General features: G+C 41.7%; 1 protein-coding gene across 1 annotated transcript; it reads left to right on the forward strand.

The window, feature by feature from the left end:
* The first annotated feature begins 9,209 nt into the window (after positions 1 to 9,209).
* Positions 9,210 to 14,283, forward strand: LOC144614362 (GTPase IMAP family member 4-like). The gene is given in 3 exon segments (XM_078437650.2): positions 9,210 to 10,037; positions 12,524 to 13,141; positions 13,144 to 14,283. Coding segments are annotated over 3 exon segments (1,155 nt in total). The 5' UTR covers positions 9,210 to 9,799; the 3' UTR covers positions 13,443 to 14,283.
* The last annotated feature ends 6,750 nt before the right edge of the window (positions 14,284 to 21,033 follow it).

Consider the following 21,033-nt stretch of genomic DNA (forward strand, 5'->3'; position numbering starts at 1 on the left):
CACAAGGAGTCGTCTTTGCGTGCCATGTCCAGAGAGATGGAGGTTCTCTCTCTCCTGAAACCTAGTGAGGCAGCCTCTGGAGTTTGATACTGCCAGAGGGGTGTGGACGGTGTACATTAAGAGACTTGTTGTGTGTCCTTCGGAGTTTGGCTCTGCTGCCTGGTGGTCATGGGATACATGAAGGCTGTTGCTTTGCTCTGTTGAGGGAGCAGAGTACACACGGTGGTGGAGGTCTTGGATGCAGTCAGAACTTTCACTAACAGGGGGGCAAAAGTATGTGTTCTTCATATATCAAATGGGGCCACATGGGAGGGAGGCACCCAAAGCCAGTTTGAAGGGGACTTGCCCAGGGGCCCAGCAGGGATCCCAGCAGCTTGTATGTGCATCAGAGTTCTGGAAGTCCGGCACTAGGAACAGACGTTGAAGCAAGCGATGGGAGAGGAGAGAGTGACCTTCTGTTGGGCTTATGATTTCAGATTCCCAGAGGAGAATCTGAAGGCTATTAACAGTGTTCCATGGGGAAAAGAGCCTCTAAGAATGCTGCCTCTGTCCTCCCACCAGGGCCAGACTACACTTGACTCATCTTCAGTGTTTCTGCCTCTTCTCCTCCAGTCCATGAAGAATCAGAGCCAAGGCAAGGACAGGAGGAGAATGGCAGCGTGGGGAGAGCTCTAAGCAGCCCTGTCTACACTGCAGGTTCTTCTCTGGGAGCAGGCACATGCCAGGGATGCCAGGGACAGTAGAAGATTTACCCTTCAGTAATATTTTTTAAAAAGTTTTTTTAATTTTATTTATTTTGTAAGTTTAGAAAATTTATTGTCAATAAATTGTCAAGTTAGCTAACATACAGTGTATACAGTGTCCTCTTGGTTTTGGGGGCAGATTCCTATGATTCATCACTTACATACAGCATCCAGTGCTCATCCCAACAAGTGCCCTCCTCAATGCCCATCACCCATTTTCCCCCCTCCCCCACCCCCCATCAACCCTCAGTTCGTTCTCTGTATTTAAGAGTCTCTTATGGTTTGCCTCCCTCTCTGGTTGAAATTATTTCTTCCCTTCCCTTCCCCCATGGTCTTTTGTTAAGTTTCCTAAGCTCCACATATGAGTGAAAACATATGACATTTGTCTTTCTCTGACTGACTTATTTCACTTAGCATAATACCCTCCAGTTCCATCCATGTTGTTGCAAAAGGCAGGATTTCATTCTTTCTCATTGCCAAGTAGTATTCCATTGTATATATAAACCACATCTTTATCCATTCTTCCGTTGATGGACATTTGGGCTCTTTCCATAATTTGGCTATTGTTGAAAGTGCTACTATAAATATTGGGGTACATGTTCCCCTGTGAATCAGCCCTTCTGTATCCTTTGGATAAATTCTTAGTAGTGCTATTGCTGGCTTGTAGGGATGTTCCATTTTAATTTTTGAGGAACCTCCATAATGTTTTCCAGAGCGGCTGCACCAGTTTGCATTCCCACCAACAGTCAAGAGAGTTACCGTTTCTCCTCATCCTCGCCAACATCTTTTGTTTCCTGAGTTGTTAATTTTAGCCACTCTGACCGGTGTAAGGTGGCATCTCCATGTGGTTTTGATTTGTATTTCACTGATGATGAGTGACGTTGAACATCTTTTCATGTGTCTGTTGGCCATTTGGATGTCTTTTTTGGAAAAGTGTCTATTCATGTTGTCTGCCCATTTCTTCACTGGGTTATTTGTTTTTTGGGTGTTGAGGTTGGTAAGTTTTTTATAGATTTTGGATACTAACCCTTTATTTGATATGTCACTTTTAAATATCTTCTCCCATTGCATTGGTTGCCTTTTTGTTTTGTTGATTGTTTCCTTTGCAGTGCAGAAGGTTTTTATCTTGATGAGGTCCCAAGAGTTCATTTTTTCTTTTATTTCCCTTGCCTTTGGAGACGGGTCGAGCAAGAAATTGCTGGGGCTCAGGTCAAAGAGGTTATGGCCTGTTTTCTCCTCTAGGGTTTTAATGGTTTTCTCTCTAAGATGTAGGTCTTTCATCAATTTGAGTTTAATTTTGTGTATGGTGTAAGAAAGTAGTCTGTTGCTTCATTATTGGTATATAGGAAGGCAACTGATTTCTGTATATTGGTTTTGTATCCTGTGACTGTGCTGAATTCATGTATCAGTTCTAGCAGCTTTTTGGTGGAGTCTTTCAGGTTTTCCATGTAGAGTATCATGTCATCTGCGGAAAGTGAAAGTTTGACTTCTTCGCCAATTTGGGTCCATTTTATTTCATTTTGTTCTCTGCTTGCTGAGGCTAGGACTTCCAACATGATGTTAAACAACAGCCATGAGAGTGGACATCCCTGCCATGTTCCTGATGTTGGGGGAAAGCTCTTACTTTGTTTCCACGAGGATGGTATTAGCTGTGGGCTTTTAATATATGGCTCTTATGAAGTTAAGGTGGGTTCCTTCTATCCCGACTTTCTTGAGGGCTTTTATTAAGAAAGGATGCTATATTTTGTCAAATGCTTTTTCTGCATCTATTGACAGGATCATATGGTTCTTATCCTTTCTTCTGTCACATTAATTGATTTGAGAATATTGAACCAGCCATGCAGCCCAGAAATGAATCCCACTTAATCGGTGAATAATTCTTTTGAGATGCTGTTGAATTTGATCTGCTAGTATTTTGTTGGGAATTTTTGCATTTATGTTAATCAGGGATATTGGTCTGTAATTCTCTCTTTTAGTAGGGTCTCAGTCTGGTTTGGGAATCAAGGTAATGGTAGCTTCACAGAATGAGTCCGGAAGCTTTCTTCCATGTCTATTTTTTGGAACAGCTTGAGAAGGATAAGGATTAACTCTGTTTTAAATGTCTGGTAGAATTCCCCTAGGAAGCCATGTGGCCCAGGACTCTTCTCTGTTGTTAGATTTTTGATAACTGATTCAATTTCTTCACTGGTTATGGGTGTGTTCAACTTTTCTATTTCTTCCTGTTTGAGTTTTGGTAGGGTGTGGGTGTCTAGAAATTTGTCCATTTCCTCCAGGTTGTCCAGTTTGTTGGCATGTAATTTTTCATAGTATTCCCTGATAATTGTATTTCTGTGATGTTGGTTGTGATCTGTCCACTTTTATTTGTGATTTTTATCTATTTGGGTCCCCTCTCTTTTCTTTTTGAGAAGCCCGACTAGGGGTTTATCAATTTTCTTTGTTTTTTTCCAGAAAAGAAAAAAACTAGCTATTAGATTCATTGATCTGTTCTACTGTATTTTTTTTTTTTTTGGCAGGGGGGTTCTACATTTTTTATTTCTGCTCTAATCTTTATTATTTCTCTTCTGCTGTTCTGCTGGGTTTGGGGTTTCTTTGCTGTTCTGCTTCTACTTCCTTTAGGTGTGCTATTAGATTTTGTATTTGGGATTTTTCTTATTTCTTGAGATAGGCCTGGATTGCAATGTATTTTCCTCTTAGAACTGCCTTTGCTGCACCCCAAAGGATTCGGACTGTCATGTTTTCATTTTCAGTTGCTTCCATATACTTTTTAATTTCTTCTTTAATTGCCTGGTTGACCCATTCATTCATTAGTAGGATGTTCTTTAGTCTCCATGCATTTGGAGGCTTTCCAAATTTTTTCTTGTGGTTGACTTCAAGTTTCATAGCATTGTTGTCTGAAAATATGCACAGTATGATCTCGGTTCTTTTATTTTTGTTGAGGGCTGTTTTGTGACGTAGGATGTGATCTATTTTGGAGAATGTTCCATGTGCACTCGAAAAGAATTCTGCTGCTTTTGGATGAAAAGTTCTGGATATATCTGTCAAGTGCATCTGGTCCACTGTATCATTCAAAGCCTTTGTTTCTTCATTGATTTTTTTTTTTTTTGCCCAGACGATCTGTCCATTGTTGTAAGTGGAGAATTAAAGTTTCCCTCAATTACAGAATTTCTATCGATAAGATCACTTATGTTTGTGATTAAGCGATTTATGTATTTGGGTGCAATCAAGTTGGGAGTATAAACATTTACAATTGTTAGCTCTTCTTGATGTATAGACCCTGTAATTATGATATATTGCCCTTCTTCAGGTCTTGTTGCAGCCTATAGATTAATATCTAGTTCGTGTGATATAAGCATGGCTACCCCAGCTTTCTTTTGACTTCCAGTAGTATGATAGGTGGTTCTCCATCCCCTCACTTTTTTTTTGTTTTTTTTACTTTATTTTTTATTTTTTAAAGTTTAAATCTGAATTAGTATATAGGGAAGCAATGATTTCAGTACATTACTTAATGCCCCTTACCCGTTTCATCCCCTCACTTTCAATGTGAAAGTGTCCTCAGGTCTAAAATGGACCTCCTGTAGACAGCATATAGATGGATCTTGGTTTTTTTTTTTTTTAATCCATTCTGATATGTTATGTGTTTGATTGGGGCATTTAGTCCATTTACATTCAGAGTGATTATTGAAAGATATGGATTTAGTATCATTGTGTTACCTGTAGGTTTCATGCTTGTGGTGATGTCTCTGGTCCTTTGAGTCTTTGCAGCATTCCACTCAGAGTCCCCCTAAGGATTTCTTGCAGAACTTGTTTAGTGTTCATGAATTCCTTCAGGTTTTTTTTGTCTGGGAAAGCCTTTATCTTTCCTTCTATCCTGAATGACAGCCTTGCTGGATAAATGATTCTTGGCTGCATATTTTTCCTATTCAGCACATTGAATATTTCCTGCCACTCCCTTCTTGCCTGCCAAGTTTCAGTGGATAAGTCTGCTACTACCCTTATGTGTCTACTCTTGTAGGTTAAGGCCCGTTTGTCCCTGGATGCTTTCAGAATTTTCTCCTTATCTTTGTATTTTGCCAGTTTCACTATGATATTCTGTGGAGGAGATCTATTCTTGTTAAATCTGAAAGGAGTTCTCTTTGTCTCCTGGATTTGGATGTCCATTTCCTTCCCCAGATAAGGGAAGTTCACAGCAATAATTTGTTCAAGTAAACCTTCTTCCCTTTTTCTCTCTCTTTTCTTCTTCTTCTTCTGGAACTCTTATGGATATTATTATGTTTCATTGAATTTCCTCATTCTCTATTTCTCCCCTCAGGGTGTAGTATTTTCTTATCTCTCTTTTTCTTGGCTTCATCATTTTCCATAATTTTGTCTTCTATTTCACTTAATCTACCCTTTGCCTCCTTCATCCTAGCTGTCACTGCATCTAGTTTATTTTGCACCTCATTTACAGCATTTCTTAATTCGTTGTGACTATTTCTTAGTTCCTTGATCTCTGTGGGAATAGATTCTTGTCTGTCTTCTATGCTACTTTCAAGCCCACTAATATGACTATTATTCTAAATTCTTGCTCAGTTATATTGCTTATGTCTGTTTTGAGCAATTTTCTAGCTGTCATTTCCTCCTGGAGTTTCTTTTGAGGAGAATTCTTCCGTTTCATCATTTTGCCTAGTTTTCTGTCCCTTATGTGTTTTAATAGCTTCCTATGGGTCTTGCTCCTGTGAGGACTATTATATTAAAACAGGGGGTCATAATGTTGTCCAGGGCCTGGCCCTTCAAGAGGTATTTTTGGAGTGTGTTTTGTGCTCTTTGTTGTTGAGACTCTGATTACTTTGTCTCCCTATTCCTAGTGGTGGTTTGGACCTTCCACCAGGAGTGCTTTGATTTGTTTGTTGAAGTATGCCTGGAAAAAAAAATTTTAATGGGGGTGGTGGTGGAAGAGTCCTTATCCCATACAAAGAGAGAAATGACAGGGGCAGGGAAAAGGAAAAGAAAAAAAAATTGACCAGAGATCAGAGAAACTTTATGGCTTACTCCATAGAGAGAGATAGAGAGGAAAATAAAGGAGATACAGAAGAGGCATAAAGAGAACAGATTAAAAATGTCTGCTTAAACAAGCCAACAACCAGAATAACCAGCCTAGAGAAGGGAAGAAATAAGAGGAAGAAGGAGAAGAAGAAAGATGAAAGATGAAAGAAGAAGAAGAGGAGAAGAAGAAGAAGAAGAAGAAGAAGAAGAAGAAGAAGAAGAAGAAGAAGAAATATATATGTATATATATACATAAAATAAAAATTGACCAAGAATCAAATCAGAGAATGCAAAACTACTGGACCAATACCTGATGGTGCCTTGTAACCAGTGCCTGTGCTGGTCTGGAGGAGGGACTGTCTGGTTCAGTCAGTGTTGAGTCTTGCTCTGTTAGACACACAGTTACCAGGTGCAGAGGGGCATGCTTTGGTGTGAGCAGGTCCACCTCCACTGTGGATCCATTGTCTGTTCCCTGAAGCCCCACCTTGTTGGTGATGGGGAGTAAAATGGTGACACCCCAGTCTCTCCTCCCCAGACCAAGCATCCTAGACCACTCTGTTCAGGTCGTCCTCACAGTGCCAAAGGAGCACGAGTGGGCAGTCTGTTCTGCTTCAGGATCCTGGGTCTCCCAGGCAGTCGGCTGGGATTCAAACCCCAATGTCTTAAAGGATCCTGCTCCACGTGCCCCAGTTCTGGCGTACTGTCACTCCAGGGTATGGTCACAAAGGGCCTCTGGGTGGCGGGGGGTCCTGCAGTGTCCTTTGTCCTTGGAATGGCTATTTGCCTTCTTCCCACAGCACTCAGGGAGGGGATTGCTCTCTCCAACTGTGCCTGGGAGCGGGCTACAGAGCTCGGGCCGGCTCCCTCCTCCCCAGGTACACAAAGAGGCCGGAGAAAGCCCTGCAGTTAAAAATTGGTTCTTTCTCCATTTTTTTCTGTTCCCCAACCCAAGTTTTTTCTCTTGTCCAAATACAACCTTCCACTTCTGCAACGTCTCTTTCGCTTTCTTTTGTCTTTCTGCAGAAGGGGATCCCTCCCCTCCGTTCCTACGCTGCCTTTTTTATCTCTCCCAGTTTGAAATCATGCATCTGTGGCCCATCACATTGTCCCCATGGGCCCCTGAAGATGTTTCTGTCACTCTGTAGCCTGGATTCCTGGAATTTCAAGCCTTCTCGCCTCAATACTTCTGTGTTTGAGGGACGAGGGAACTTCAGATTCCCTTACTTCTCTGCCATGTTAACTCCTTCTGAAATTTTTTCAAGTGTTTATTTATTTGTGTGAGAGAGAGAGCATGAGCAGAGTCGGGGCAGAGAGAGAGGGAGACACAGAATCTGAAGCAGTCTCCAGGCTCCAAACTGTCAGCATACAGCCCAACGTGGGGCTCAAACCCATGGACCTCGAGATCATGACCTGAGCTGAAGTCAGATGCTCAGCTGAGTGAGTCACCCAGGCGCCCCACCCCTCAGTGAAATTGAGAGTGTGATTATTACACTAGATGATTTGAGTACATGAATGTGACCAATAGTGATTGGAGAGGTTTTTTGCTTAAGGCAGAACCTGTGTAAGTTTTCCTTCAGGTGGCACGGATGGAGCCATTTTGAAGGGCCGATGGGAGGAAAGAATAAGTGTCTTCTCTCCCTGTCCTTGTGACATCCCTCTTATTTAATCACATAGTTGCACACAGGAGGACCTTGATGGAGAGGAGATTCCAGTAGAGAAGAACCCCAAGATCTTGCCGATCCTAATTCCTGTAACTGAGGTGTGTGTTTCCTATGAGTGTAGCACTGGGAATCCAGGTGACAGGCACTTTGCTCATGCAGAGAACTGACAGGAAGTTCCCACATCCCACCAGGGAGGGACATTTATGTGTAAATCACAGAGAATCTAGAGATTCAGAGAGGTGGAGTAGGGCCTCCAATATCTCAGGTGGGTCAGGGTCCCTCTGGGCCCTGGGCCTTACTTATTCAAGGTCAATCAGACCCAAGACTTGACCAGCTAAAAATCTGTGCCAAGGAGTGTCCACATCCTTGTGTCCGAGGAGAGGACAGGTGGTCAAGAGCACAGCAGCGAATGGACATGATCTTTACATCTGTGTGGGTGATTTTGCTGGCAAGCTTGTGGCGTGGCTGGGGCTAAATTTCTGAGTACACTTAGAGACCACAACTTGGCCTTTTGAGAATGAATTTCATTTTTGAAAGACTGAATCTGTCTTTCAAGATTGGGGTTGAGTGACCAAAGCATGCTAGTGTTTGGAAGCAAAAAGAATCTACACTTTAGAGACTTGTCTTCCATTGTCGCCTTTTTTTTTTTTTTTTAATTTTTTAATATATGAAATTTACTGTCAAATTGGTTTCCATACAACACCCAGTGCTCATCCCAAAAGGTGCCCTCCTCAATACCCATCACCCACCCTGCCCTCCCTCCCACCCCCCATCAACCCTCAGTTTGTTCTCAGTTTTTAACAGTCTCTAATGCTTTGGCTCTCTCCCACTCTAACCTCTTTTTTTTTTTTTTTTTTTTCCCTTCCCCTCCCCCATGGGTTTCTGTTATGTTTCTCAGGATCCACATAAGAGTGAAACCATATGGTATCTGTCTTTCTCTGTATGGCTTATTTCACTTAGCATCACACTCTCCAGTTCCATCCATGTTGCTACAAAAGGCCATATTTCATTTTTTCTCATTGCCACGTAGTATTCCATTGTGTATATAAACCACAATTTCTTTATCCATTCATCAGTTGATGGACATTTAGGCTCTTTCCATAATTTGGCTATTGTTGAGAGTGCCGCTATAAACATTGGGGTACAGGTGCCCCTATGCATCAGTACTCCTGTATCCCTTGGATAAATTCCTAGCAGTGCTATTGCTGGGTCATAGGGTAGGTCTATTTTTAATTTTCTGAGGAACCTCCACACTGCTTTCCAGAGCGGCTGCACCAATTTGCATTCCCACCAACAGTGCAAGAGGGTTCCCGTTTCTCCACATCCTCTCCAGCATCTATAGTCTCCTGATTTCTTCATTTTGGCCACTCTGACTGGCGTGAGGTGGTATCTGAGTGTGGTTTTGATTTGTATTTCCCTGATAAGGAGCGACGTTGAACATCTTTTCATGTGCCTGTTGGCCATCTGGATGTCTTCTTTAGAGAAGTGTCTATTCATGTCTATTCATGTCTTTAACTCTGAAGAGGACTCTGCTGAGGGAGGTTTAGAGACGTTGCGAGTGATGAGCCCTGAAGATGCATGCTCCAGAGGCAGCGATCATTTGCCAAAGTGCTGTGCACATAGTCCATGAACAACAACCCAGAGTGCATTTGTAATCATTTGTGAATGTGGATGTAAGGTTGCATAATTTCTGGTATGTTTTTAAAACAGTGGTCTATGTTTATTTTATTTTATTTATTTATTTTCGGCCTCGTCTATGTTTATGAACAAAAATACAAAATGGAATATCTGAGGCAATTGTTCTGAAGTTCTTTCTTCCTGTTAAGAAGTATCTTGATTATCTGAAATTCTTCCTAAGGTGGACTGCATTCTCTGGGGTTTGGGATCAACAATTACCATGTTGCAGAAGGTGGCATTGATGGTAAGAAAACCTTCTTCTTAAGGACCTGAAGCTCTGAATCTAGGTCGGGCCACTCAAATGTTCACATGAGGAACAGTTTGCTGTGCATATTGTGCAGAGCACATAAATGTTGCTTAAGGGACAGGGGCAGGTGAGCGGTGCATGACGAACTTTTGTGGCTGATGGATACATTCGCTATCTTGCTTGTTATGATGGTTTCACTGGTGTATACATATTTTAATTATGTCGAAAATGTTTGTATTTTCTATTTTAAATTGGACTGTCTTTGTATTAATGAATTTTCAGAGTTCTTGACACATTCTATTCTTTGTCAGATCTTTATCAAGTATATACACAAGTTCTTTCTTTATCTGATATGTGACTCGCAAACATTTTCTCCCAGTTTGTAGATTGCTCTCTCTGCCCCTTCCTGCTCACGCTCTCTATCTCTCCCTCTCTCTCTCTCAAAATAAATGATTAACTTTGAAAAATCATGTAAATCTACCACAACTGATTATCCTAATTGCATCCAATTGTACCAAAATGCTGCAGGCTTCCACTGCAGGGCTGGGTGCGGGACATGGACCTTGCACCTCAGCCTTGTGTGCTGTGAGGTGCTCACAACCCTATGTCACCAGAAGACAAAAACAGAAGGAGATGCAGCAGGAAATAGTTGTGGTGAAGACAAGAAAGAAGTGTGGCTGTGCACCGGTAAATTGACAACAACCGTGCTTGTTCTTGTGAGATGGTTCTGGGAACTGGGCCAACGTCGACTGTAGGCTACAGACTTCCTGGGGACTGAGCTGTGAGGTGCATAGGAATCATCGTTTCTTTTCTTTACTATGTCATTTCTAATAAAGTGTTACAGATATTTTTAAATGCATGAGAGGGAGGACATGGGTTGGAAAAAGGTGTCAAATTATAAAACAGAGACAAGAAATGTGTAAAGAAGCAGACATTGTCAAAAGGCAAACTGCAAAACCTTTGAGGCTTTGAGCTCCAAAAGATGCAGAAATAGACTCCATCTGTGGATGAGAAAAGATTCATATTCATATCATAATGGGGCACGGACACAGGTAGGATGACAGCTTGTAGCCAGTTTTAGATGATTGTAAATCATGTTGGGGCGCCCGGGTGGCTCAGTGCATTAGACGTCTTGTTTTTAAATTTAGACTCTTGATTTGGCCCAGGTCATGATCTGATGGGTTGTGAGTTCAAGCCCTGTGTTGGGATCTGCACCGACAGCGTGGAGACTGTTTGAGATTCTTTCTCTCCCTCTCTCTGCCCCTTCCTGCTCATACTCTCTCTCTCTCTCTCTCTCTCTCTCTCTCTCTCTCAAAATAAATGAATAAACTTAAAAAAAATCATGTAAATCTACCATGACGGATTATCCTAAATGCACCCAATTGTACTAAAGTGCTGCAATTTTTCAGCTTTATTGAATTTTAATTTACATAAAATAAAATTCATCTCCTTTCAGTAGATTTAATCATCAATTGAAAAATATATCCAGCAAGTCTTGCTATTTCCCACTAGCCTATATATGTGTATGTTGTCATAACATATATTCATTTTATTTTATCTTTTATCTTTTGATCCCTTCCCAGGTTTCACCAATCCCCTCAACCTGGGAACCATCAACCTGTTCTCTGTAACTATGAGCTTGTCTTGTTTTTTTCTTTTTTACATTCCATATATAAGGGAGATGGTGGAGTACTTGTTTTTCTCTGTCTGACTTATTTCACTGAGCATAATTCCCTTGACATCCATCCATGCTGTTGCAAATGGCAAGATTTGTTTTTTTTTTAATGGATGACTAATATCCAATTGTGTATATATGCCATGATTTCTCGGTCCATTTATCCATCAGTGGACACTTAGATTGTTTCCATATCCTGGCTATTGTAGATAATGCTGCAATAAACATGGGAATGCAGATAACTTTTCCAGTTAGTGTTTTTTCCTTGGGATAAATACCCAGAAGTGGCATTACTGAATCATATGATCGTTTTTTAAAAAAGTTTTTAATAAAATTTTTAATACTTATTTACTTTTGAGTCAGAGAGAGACAGAGCTAGAGCAGGGGTTTGGTAGAGAAAGAGAGAGACACAGAATCTCAAGCAGGCTCCAGGCTCTGAGATGTCAGCACAGAACCTGATTTGGTGCTCGAACTCATGAACTGTGAGATCATGACCTGAGGCAAAGTTGGATGCTCAACTGACTGAGCCACGCAGGTGTCCCTCATTTTTTTATTTGAGAGAGAGAGAAAGGATGAGGGACAGAGGGACAGAGATAAAGAGAGAGAGAGGGAGAGAGAGAGAATCTTAAGCAGACTCCATGCTCAGCGTGTAGCCTATGTGGGACTCAATCGCACGACTCTGGGATCATGACCAGAGCGAATATCAAGAGTCCAACACTCAATCAATTGAGCCACCCAGGTGCTCTTTTTCTTTCATTTTTTTTAGTATCAAGGGATTTTATAGTAACTTTGGAGAAATGTCAGTAATTTATGACTATAATTCTGTAATGTCTTATTTTAGAATATAAAAACTTCACTGGATTCTAAGCTAAGCTTTTAAACTTTAAAGTTAAATTATATTGTTCTCTCTCATGTCACAACCCCTGACAGGATGGTTGCACACACGAAATAGAAAAAGACATTTGGTCTTTCCACACAGGCATCCCTTTTGTACCCTACAAGGATGAGTTGGCTTGTGTAACCTGACTAGCTGGCTTCTTAATAGGAAGAAGCAAAGTTCCATTTTGAATATAAATGGGGAGGGGAGTCTTCCACTGAGATGCCCCAAAGTCAGATTTTGTGTTACTTCCTGCATTGCTCTTATGAGGAATAGCTACCAGCAGCAGCAGCTCAGAATTCTCTTTGTAAACTACAATATTTTGTTTCCTCTTCTGTGGGCTACTTAGCTACCAAAAGGAAGAGTAAGAAGCTCCAGGAAATCCTAGAAAGTACTTTGGCATTCCCCAAGTATTGCAAGAGAACGTCAGGCTTTCTGTAGACTTCGAATAGGCTTCTTTAGAAGGGCCTTCTATAGAGTTCTGGGAGTACAGCAGTCACTTTTGGGGGGGACCGTGTGGCTACAGAGGAGGGATGTGTGTGAAGGGAAATGGGGAACCATGCAGGGGAAGCAGCTGGATTACCATCCTCATGCTGTGGCTTTTGTTTCCTGATGTCCCAGGGCTTAGAAACCAAGATGGCAGAGATTCACAGCTGAGACTTGTCTTAGTGGGTAAGACTGGAGCAGGGAAAAGTGCCACAGGCAACAGCATCCTCGGAGAGAAAGTGTTTCATTCCAGCATTGCGGCAACATCTGCCACCAAGACCTGTAAGAGGGGGAGCAGCAGGTGGCAGGGAAGAGAAATTGTGGTCGTAGATACGCCTGGCATTTTCGACACTGAGGCACAGGGTGCTGACACCTGCAAGGAGATTGCTCACTGCATCTTCCTGACCTCCCCAGGGCCTCATGCTCTACTCCTGGTGATTCCGCTAGGCTGGTACACGCAGGAAGAGTGAAAGGCCACGGAGAAGATCCTGCAAATGTTTGGGCTCAGAGCTAGGAGATACATGATTCTCTTATTCACCCGGAAAGATGACTTGGATGGCACCAATTTCCATGATTACTTAGAGGAAGCACCCAAAGATATCCGCGAGCCGGTGGGCAAGTTTGGTGATCGCTACTGTGTGTTCAACAATCGGGCAACAAGAGCTGAGCAGAAGGCCCAGAGAAATCAGCTGCTCACCCTGGTCCAGCGCATTCTAGTCAAGAATGAAGGAAGATGCTACATTAATAAGAGGTACAAAAGGCTGACAATGAGATTCAGAAACAAATGCAAGAAATGCAAGAATTTTACGCAGCAGAGCTAGAGAGAGTGCAGATAAGAAAGGAATTTGAATACAAAATCAGAAAGCTGGAGGATAAACTGGAGCAGCAGAAACAAATGGAACAAATGGAGAGGGAATTGGCTGAGAAAGAGGCATTATATGCTGTAAAGCTGCAAAAACACACAGATGAGAATCAGTATAAGATAGTTGACTTGATCATGAAAGCTCTGCAGATGGTTTTTCCTATCTTCTCTCACCTGTTTATGGAAGATTAACCTGAATGAGAAGATCTCCTTATTTGCTACACATTTTCTGCTGGCCCTGCCAAGCCCCCACCCCAGAACTCATTCACCAACCTTGAAGCACTCTCGATTCTGTCTCTCAGACTCTCAGGACGAAGGGGTATAATCAGATTCACTGGTGGTGATTGGTAGATGTTTGATTGACTTACCAGGGGAGGGACACATTCTCAGTTTGTGGAACTCCAGAGTAGAAGGTATTGATGCTCTTCTAAGAAGATGACCCCAAAATTTCTCTATTTGTCCCGAGTGAAATCCAGATTCCTTCTAGATTGGTGGATCCTCTCCCTTTGTTGCTTCTACTCACTTATTTTTGCTTTTAGGACATGGCAATCACCTTACCCATATGGTTTGTTACAAAGATTGGTTCTTCATGTTAGGTAGTCTAATGATAGAGATGCTATTAGAATTCTTTCCAGATGAATGGAAATTTATTTAGTTACATTTTTACAGAGGGACTCAAGTTGTTCCTTATCAGCTGCCCACTGAAGAACAAAGAGTTGTCTGGAAACTAGACCTCTCAGAACTCAACTAAGTGAAATGCCAGAAAGAGCAGTTGAAAGACAAAGATTCAACACAGAAGAGAACAACGGTTTGCTGTATTCAGATATATCTACAGCAACTCTTTGACAGACTTTAATGCAACATATTTGCTGAATAACCAGTTCTCTCCTTTTCATGTGAAACTAACTGTTGCCACTTCACCTCCATCACCTCAGACCTTCATACCTTACTGCACATACCACCCTCTCCCAGCTGAACTGCTTGCTAGTTGGTATTATAATAAAAGTTTTCTGTTCCATCATATTTCCATAAATTTGCAGTCCACTTCTTCTTGGAAAATACCTTTGATATTTATTTTTCTTTATTATTTTATTTAAAATTTATTTATTTATTTAGAGGCATGAGCAGGGGAGAGGCAGTGATAGAGACAACCCCAAGCAGGCTCCACACATCAGTGCAGAGCTTGACGCAGGGCTCAAACCCACAAACCATGAGATCATGACCTGAGCTGAAACTGAGAGTGGGATGCTCAACGGACTGAGCCACCCAGGTGCCCTACGTTTGCCACTTCTTCTAAGACTACAGGTGTGAGTTTCAGTTTTTGGTAACAGTTCAAGATGATTTCAGAGCTAGTCTTGCTCTACCCTCAACACATCTCTCCTCCTTTTCCTTGGAAATTCCCAGCCACATTCTCAACCCCTCTGCCAGTCAAACACCACCTTCTCGTTGGATTCATTCATTATGCACTGATAGAAATTATGTGTAAACAAGGCTTTAGAGACCTTTCTGGTTTTCCTGGAGCAAAAATCCCCTTTAATATATGGATAACAGTAGGAGGTGTCTCTCTCTATCTGTTTTTTACTTTTCTATTTGGTACTTCTCACATAATCCATGCGAAGGTTTCCCAAAGCACATTTCCATGTTCTACCAATATGTTCTGGTGGTCATATGTGACTCATGGCAACTCTCCTCACTCTGCCATCTTGACATTGGCTTGTCCATGCTCAAAGCCATTTTTCCCAAAGGGACATATACCTCTCCCAGTTTTCCTCAAACACCCATGAGTTTAGACTGTACTTTTAATTAATCTCGAGGATAAGGGAAGCACACCACAAAGAAGCTCACAATCCCTCACAATCCCTTCTCCCCAGGAGAAGGGACCAAGATGGTGGAGTAGCATGGAAGTTTTCTGCTTCTCTCATTCCTGAAATTCAGCCAGATCAGCACAAAAGCATTTTTCACACTAGAAAATTTATCTGAGGATCAACATAACCATCTGCGTAACCTGAGCCACAGAACTTGGCAGGTACACAGCACGAGAGGTGATTTGGGGGAGAGAGAAGCCATGGAGGATAGGGAGTTGTTTTTGCTTGTGGAGATAGGACAGAAACAGGGGGTAGAATACAGGAAAACACTCCCCCAAAAGGCAACTGAAGAGAAAGAGAAGGAGTGGAAACACCCAAAAGGGACTGAACAAGAAAGCAAGAAAGGAGAAAGTAGATTTTCAATACCATTAAGAAGAAGGGCCCTATAAACAAGGGAGCCCAGAGTTGGAAACTCTGTATCTCGCTACCTGGTGGTGATCTGGTGGGAAGGGTGAATCCCCAGGAGCGAGTTCCGAGGGCTCCGAGGGCCACGTGGGGAGAAGCAGTTCCCCTGCTAAGAGAACATTTGGTAGAGGTCGTGTGGCCTCCCCACAGGTAAGTGTCCCAGTGGACCCTGGAGAACAGCTGTTTGTTGGTTTTGGAACAAAGGCATTATGGGGCAGTGAAGTCTGGCACCAGATGTGTGTTGTGATTTACCACAATCCCTGAGATGCTGCTGCTACATGACTGGGCAAACGTCTTGTGGGGCACATTGGTACCTGGCTGTAGGCTCTGGGCATCTGCAGCAGGTGGTCCCATGAACGTTCTCAGGGGTGGCGAGCACCTGGCCATTGCTTGGCAAGACCCTCCCATGGAGGGTTGGAGTGGGCCAAGACTAAGGGACCTCAGAAATGAGGGGTTTGGAAACACAGCCCCTTCTGAGATGAAATTCAGAAGGGAGGTGCCACCTCATGCCTTGGTCGCAGATAGTGTAGAAGTGGGGAGTGGATGGATGCTGGAGACAAAGGAAGGTTGCATGTTTTTAATTATAAAATGTTTTCCTACTTTTTATTTCCTTTTTTTCCCCCTTTCTTTCCCTTTTTTCTCTATTCTGTCAGGCTTCTTTCAACAACCAGACCAAAACACACCTAGGATCTAGCATCCTTCATTTGATTTTTTTGTGTGCTGTTTTAAATTTTTTAATTTTTTTAATAATTCCTTTTCTTCTTCCAAAGTGAAGGAATTCACTCAAAAGGAAGGACAGGAGGAAATGCTTCCGACAAATAAGCAAAATGTCTGAACCAGAATTTAGAGTCCCAATAGTACGAATATTAGCTGGGTTTGAAAAAAGCATAGATTCCCTTTCTGTGGAGATAAAAGAAGTAAAATTTGCCATCATGAAATTAAAAATGCTGGAACTGGGATGCAATCTCATATGGTTGTCACAGTGGCAAGGATGGATGTAGCAGAGCAGGGAATCGATGATGCAGAGGACAAACTTATGGAGGTTAAGGAAGCAGGAAAAAAAGAGGGAAACTAAGGCAAAAGAGTATGAGATAAGATTTAGAGAACGCGGTGACTCATTCAAAAGGAACAACATCCGAATAATAGGGGTCTCAGAAAATGAAGACAGAGAACACAGAGAAGGTTTATGTGAGGAAATCATACCAGAACACTTTCCTACCCTGAGGAAAGACAGACATCAAAACCCAGGAAGCACAGAGAACTCCCATCAGATTCAAGGAAAACCAACTATCAACAAGTCATTTCATATTCAAATTCACAAAATAAACAGACAAGGAAAGAATTGTGAAAGCAGCAAAGGAAAAAAGCCCTTAACCTACAAGTGCAACCAGATCAGGTTCTCAGCAGACCTATCCACAGAAATTGGCAGGACAGAAAGGAGTGGCGGGATATATTCAAAGTGCTGAACTGGAAAAGTAAGCAGCCCAAAGCTCTTTATTCAGCAAGGTTGTTTGTTCAAAATAGAAAGGGAGATAAAGTGTTTCCCAGACACAGGAAAACTATAGACGTTTGTGACCAGTAACCAGCCTGGAATGAAATTGTGTGGGGGACTCTCTCAGGGGAGAAAAGGTGAACCAAAGCAAAAAAGACAAAAGCAACAAAGACCAGAGAACACCACCAGAAACTCAAACTCTAAAGGCAACACAATGGCAATAAATTCATATTTTTCAGAACTCACTCTAAATGTCAATGGACTAAATGCTCTAGTCAAAAGACATAGGGAAACAAAATGAATAAGAAAACAAGTTCCATCTTTAGGCTGTTTCCAAAAACCTATTTTATTATTTTTATTTTTATTTTTTCTCTCTTTTTTTTTAATATATGAAATTTATTGTCAAGTTGGTTTCCATACAACACCCAGGGCTCATCCCAAAAGATGCCCTCTTCAATACCCATCACCGAGCCTCCCCTCCCTCCCCTCCCCCATCAACCCTCAGTTTGTTCTTAGTTTTCTTTTTTTTTCTTTTTTTTTCTTTTTTCTTTTTTCTTTTTTAATATATGAAATTTACTGTCAAATTGGTTTCCATACAACACCCAGTGCTCATCCCAAAAGGTGCCCTCCTCAATACCCATCACCCACCCTGCCCTCCCTCCCACCCCCCATCAACCCTCAGTTTGTTCTCAGTTTTTAACAGTCTCTTATGCTTTGGCTCTCTCCCACTCTAACCTCTTTTTTTTTTTCCTTCCCCTCCCCCATGGGTTTCTGTTACGTTTCTCAGGATCCACATAAGAGTGAAACCATATGGTATCTGTCTTTCTCTGTATGGCTTATTTCACTTAGCATCACACTCTCCAGTTCCATCCACGTTGCTACAAAAGGCCATATTTCATTCTTTCTCATTGCCACGTAGTATTCCATTGTGTATATAAACCACAATTTCTTTATCTATTCATCAGTTGCTGGACATTTAGGCTCTTTCCATAATTTGGCTATTGTTGAGAGTGCTGCTATAAACATTGGGGTACAAGTGCCCCTATGCATCAGTACTCCTGTATCCCTTGGATAAATTCCTAGCAGTGCTATTGCTGGCTCATAGGGTAGGTCTATTTTTAATTTTCTGAGGAACCTCCACACTGCTTTCCAGAGCGGCTGCACCAATTTGCATTCCCACCAACAGTGCAAGAGGGTTCCTGTTTCTCCACATCCTCTCCAGCATCTATAGTCTCCTGATTTCTTCATTTTGGCCACTCTGACTGGCGTGAGGTGATATCTGAATGTGGTTTTGATTTGTATTTCCCTGATAAGGAGCGACGTTGAACATCTTTTCATGTGCCTGTTGGCCATCCGGATGTCTTCTTTAGACAAGTGTCTATTCATGTTTTCTGCCCATTTCTTCACTGGGTTATTTGTTTTTCGGGTGTGGAGTTTGATGAGCTCTTTATAGATTTTGGATACTAGCCCTTTGTCCGATATGTCATTTGCAAATATCTTTTCCCATTCCGTTGGTTGCCTTTTAGTTTTGTTGGTTGTTTCCTTTGCTGTGCAGAAACTTTTTATCTTCATAAGGTCCCAGTAATTCACTTTTGCCTTTAATTCCCTTGCCTTTGAGGATGTGCCGAGTAAGAGATTGCTAAGGCTGAGGTCAGAGAGGTCTTTTCCTGCTTTCTCCTCTAGGGTTTTGATGGTTTCCTGTCTCACATTCCGGTCCTTTATCCATTTTGAGTTTATTTTTCTGAATGGTGTGAGAAAGTGGTCTAGTTTCAACCTTCTGCATGTTGCTGTCCGGTTCTCCCAGCACCATTTGTTAAAGAGACTGTCTTTTTTCCATTGGATGTTCTTTCCTGCTTTGTCAAAGATTAGTTAGCCATACGTTTGTGGGTCTAGTTCTGGGGTTTCTATTCTATTCCATTGGTCTATGTGTCTGTTTTTATGCCAATACCATGCTGTCTTGATGGTTACAGCTTTGTAGTAGAAGCTAATGTCTGGGATTGTGATGCCTCCTGCTTTGGTCTTCTTCTTCAAAATTACTTTGGCTATTCGGGGCCTTTTGTGGTTCCATATGAATTTTAGGATTGCTTGTTCTAGTTTCGAGAAGAATGCTGGTGCAATTTTGATTGGGATTGCATTGAATGTGTAGATAGCTTTGGGTAGTATTGACATTTTGACAATATTTATTCTTCCAATCCATGAGCAGGGAATGTCTTTCCATTTCTTTATATCTTCTTCAATTACCTGCATAAGCTTTCTATAGTTTTCCGCATACAGATCTTTTACATCTTTGGTTAGATTTATTCCTAGGTATTTTATGCTTCTTGGTGCAATTGTGAATGGGATCAGTTTCTTTATTTGTCTTTCTGTTGCTTCATTGTTAGTGTATAAGAATGCAACTGATTTCTGTACATTGATTTTGTATCCTGCAACTTTGCTGAATTCATGTATCAGTTCTAGCAGACTTTTGGTGGAGTCTATCGGATTTTCCATGTATAATATCATGTCATCTGCAAAAAGCGAAAGCTTGACTTCATCTTTGCCAATTTTGATGCCTTTGATTTCCTTTTGTTGTGTGATTGCTGATGCTAGAACTTCCAGCACTATGTTAAACAACAGCGGTGAGAGTGGGCATCCCTGTCGTGTTCCTGATCTCAGGGGAAAAGCTCTCAGTTTTTCCCCGTTGAGGATGATGTTAGCTGTGGGCTTTTCATAAATGGCTTTTATGATCTTTAAGTATGTTCCTTCTATCCCGACTTTCTCAAGCGTTTTTATTAAGAAAGGGTGCTGGATTTTGTCAAGGGCCTTTTCTACATCGATTGACAGGATCATATGGTTCTTCTCTTTTTTTTTTTGTTAATGTGATGTATCACGTTGATCGATTTGCGAATGTTGAACCAGCCCTGCATCCCAGGAATGAATCCCACTTGATCATGGTGAATAATTCTTTTTATATGCTGTTGAATTCGATTCGCTAGTATCTTATTGAGAATTTTTGCATCCATATTCATCAGGGATATTGGCCTGTAGTTCTCTTCTTTAAATTTTTTTTTTCAACGTTTTTTATTTATTTTTGGGACAGAGAGAGACAGAGCATGAACGGGGGAGGGGCAGAGAGAGAGGGAGACACAGAATGGGAAACAGGCTCCAGGCTCCGAGCCATCAGCCCAGAGCCCGACACGGGGCTCGAACTCACGGACCGTGAGATCGTGACCTGGCTGAAGTCGGACGCTTAACCGACTGCGCCACCCAGGCGCCCCTGTAGTTCTCTTTTTTTACTGGGTCTCTGTCTGGTTTAGGAATCAAAGTAATACTGGCTTCATAGAATGAGTCTGGAAGTTTTCCTTCCCTTTCTATTTCTTGGAATAGCTTGAGAAGAATAGGTATTATCTCTGCTTTAAACGTCTGGTAGAACTCCCCTGGGAAGCCATCTGGTCCTGGACTCTTATTTGTTGGGAGATTTTTGATAACCGATTCAATTTCTTCACTGGGTATGGGTCTGTTCAAGCTTTCTATTTCCTCCTGATTGAGTTTTGGAAGAGTGTGGGTATTTAGGAATTTGTCCATTTCTTCCAGGTTGTCCAATTTGTTGGCATATAATTTTTCATAGTATTCCCTGATAATTGTTTGTATCTCTGAGGGATTGGTTGTAATGATTCCATTTTCATTCATGATTTTATCTCTTTGGGTCATCTCCCTTTTCTTTTTGAGAAGCCTGGCTAGAGGTTTGTCAATTTTGTTTATTTTTTCAAAAAACCAACTCTTGGTTTCGTTGATCTGCTCTACCGTTTTTTTAGATTCTATATTGTTTATTTCTGCTCTGATCTTTATTATTTCTCTTCTTCTGCTGGGTTTAGGCTGCCTTTGCTGTTCTGCTTCTATTTCCTTTAGGTGTGCTGTTAGATTTTGTATTTGGGATTTTTCTTGTTTCTTGAGATAGGCCTGGATTGCAATGTATTTTCCTCTCAGGACTGCCTTCGCTGCGTCCCAAAGCGTTTGGATTGTTGTATTTTCATTTTCGTTT

The sequence above is a fragment of the Panthera onca genome, chromosome A2 (assembly GCF_046562875.1).
Source record: "Panthera onca isolate mPanOnc1 chromosome A2, mPanOnc1 haplotype 2, whole genome shotgun sequence".
NCBI lineage: Eukaryota > Metazoa > Chordata > Mammalia > Carnivora > Felidae > Panthera > Panthera onca.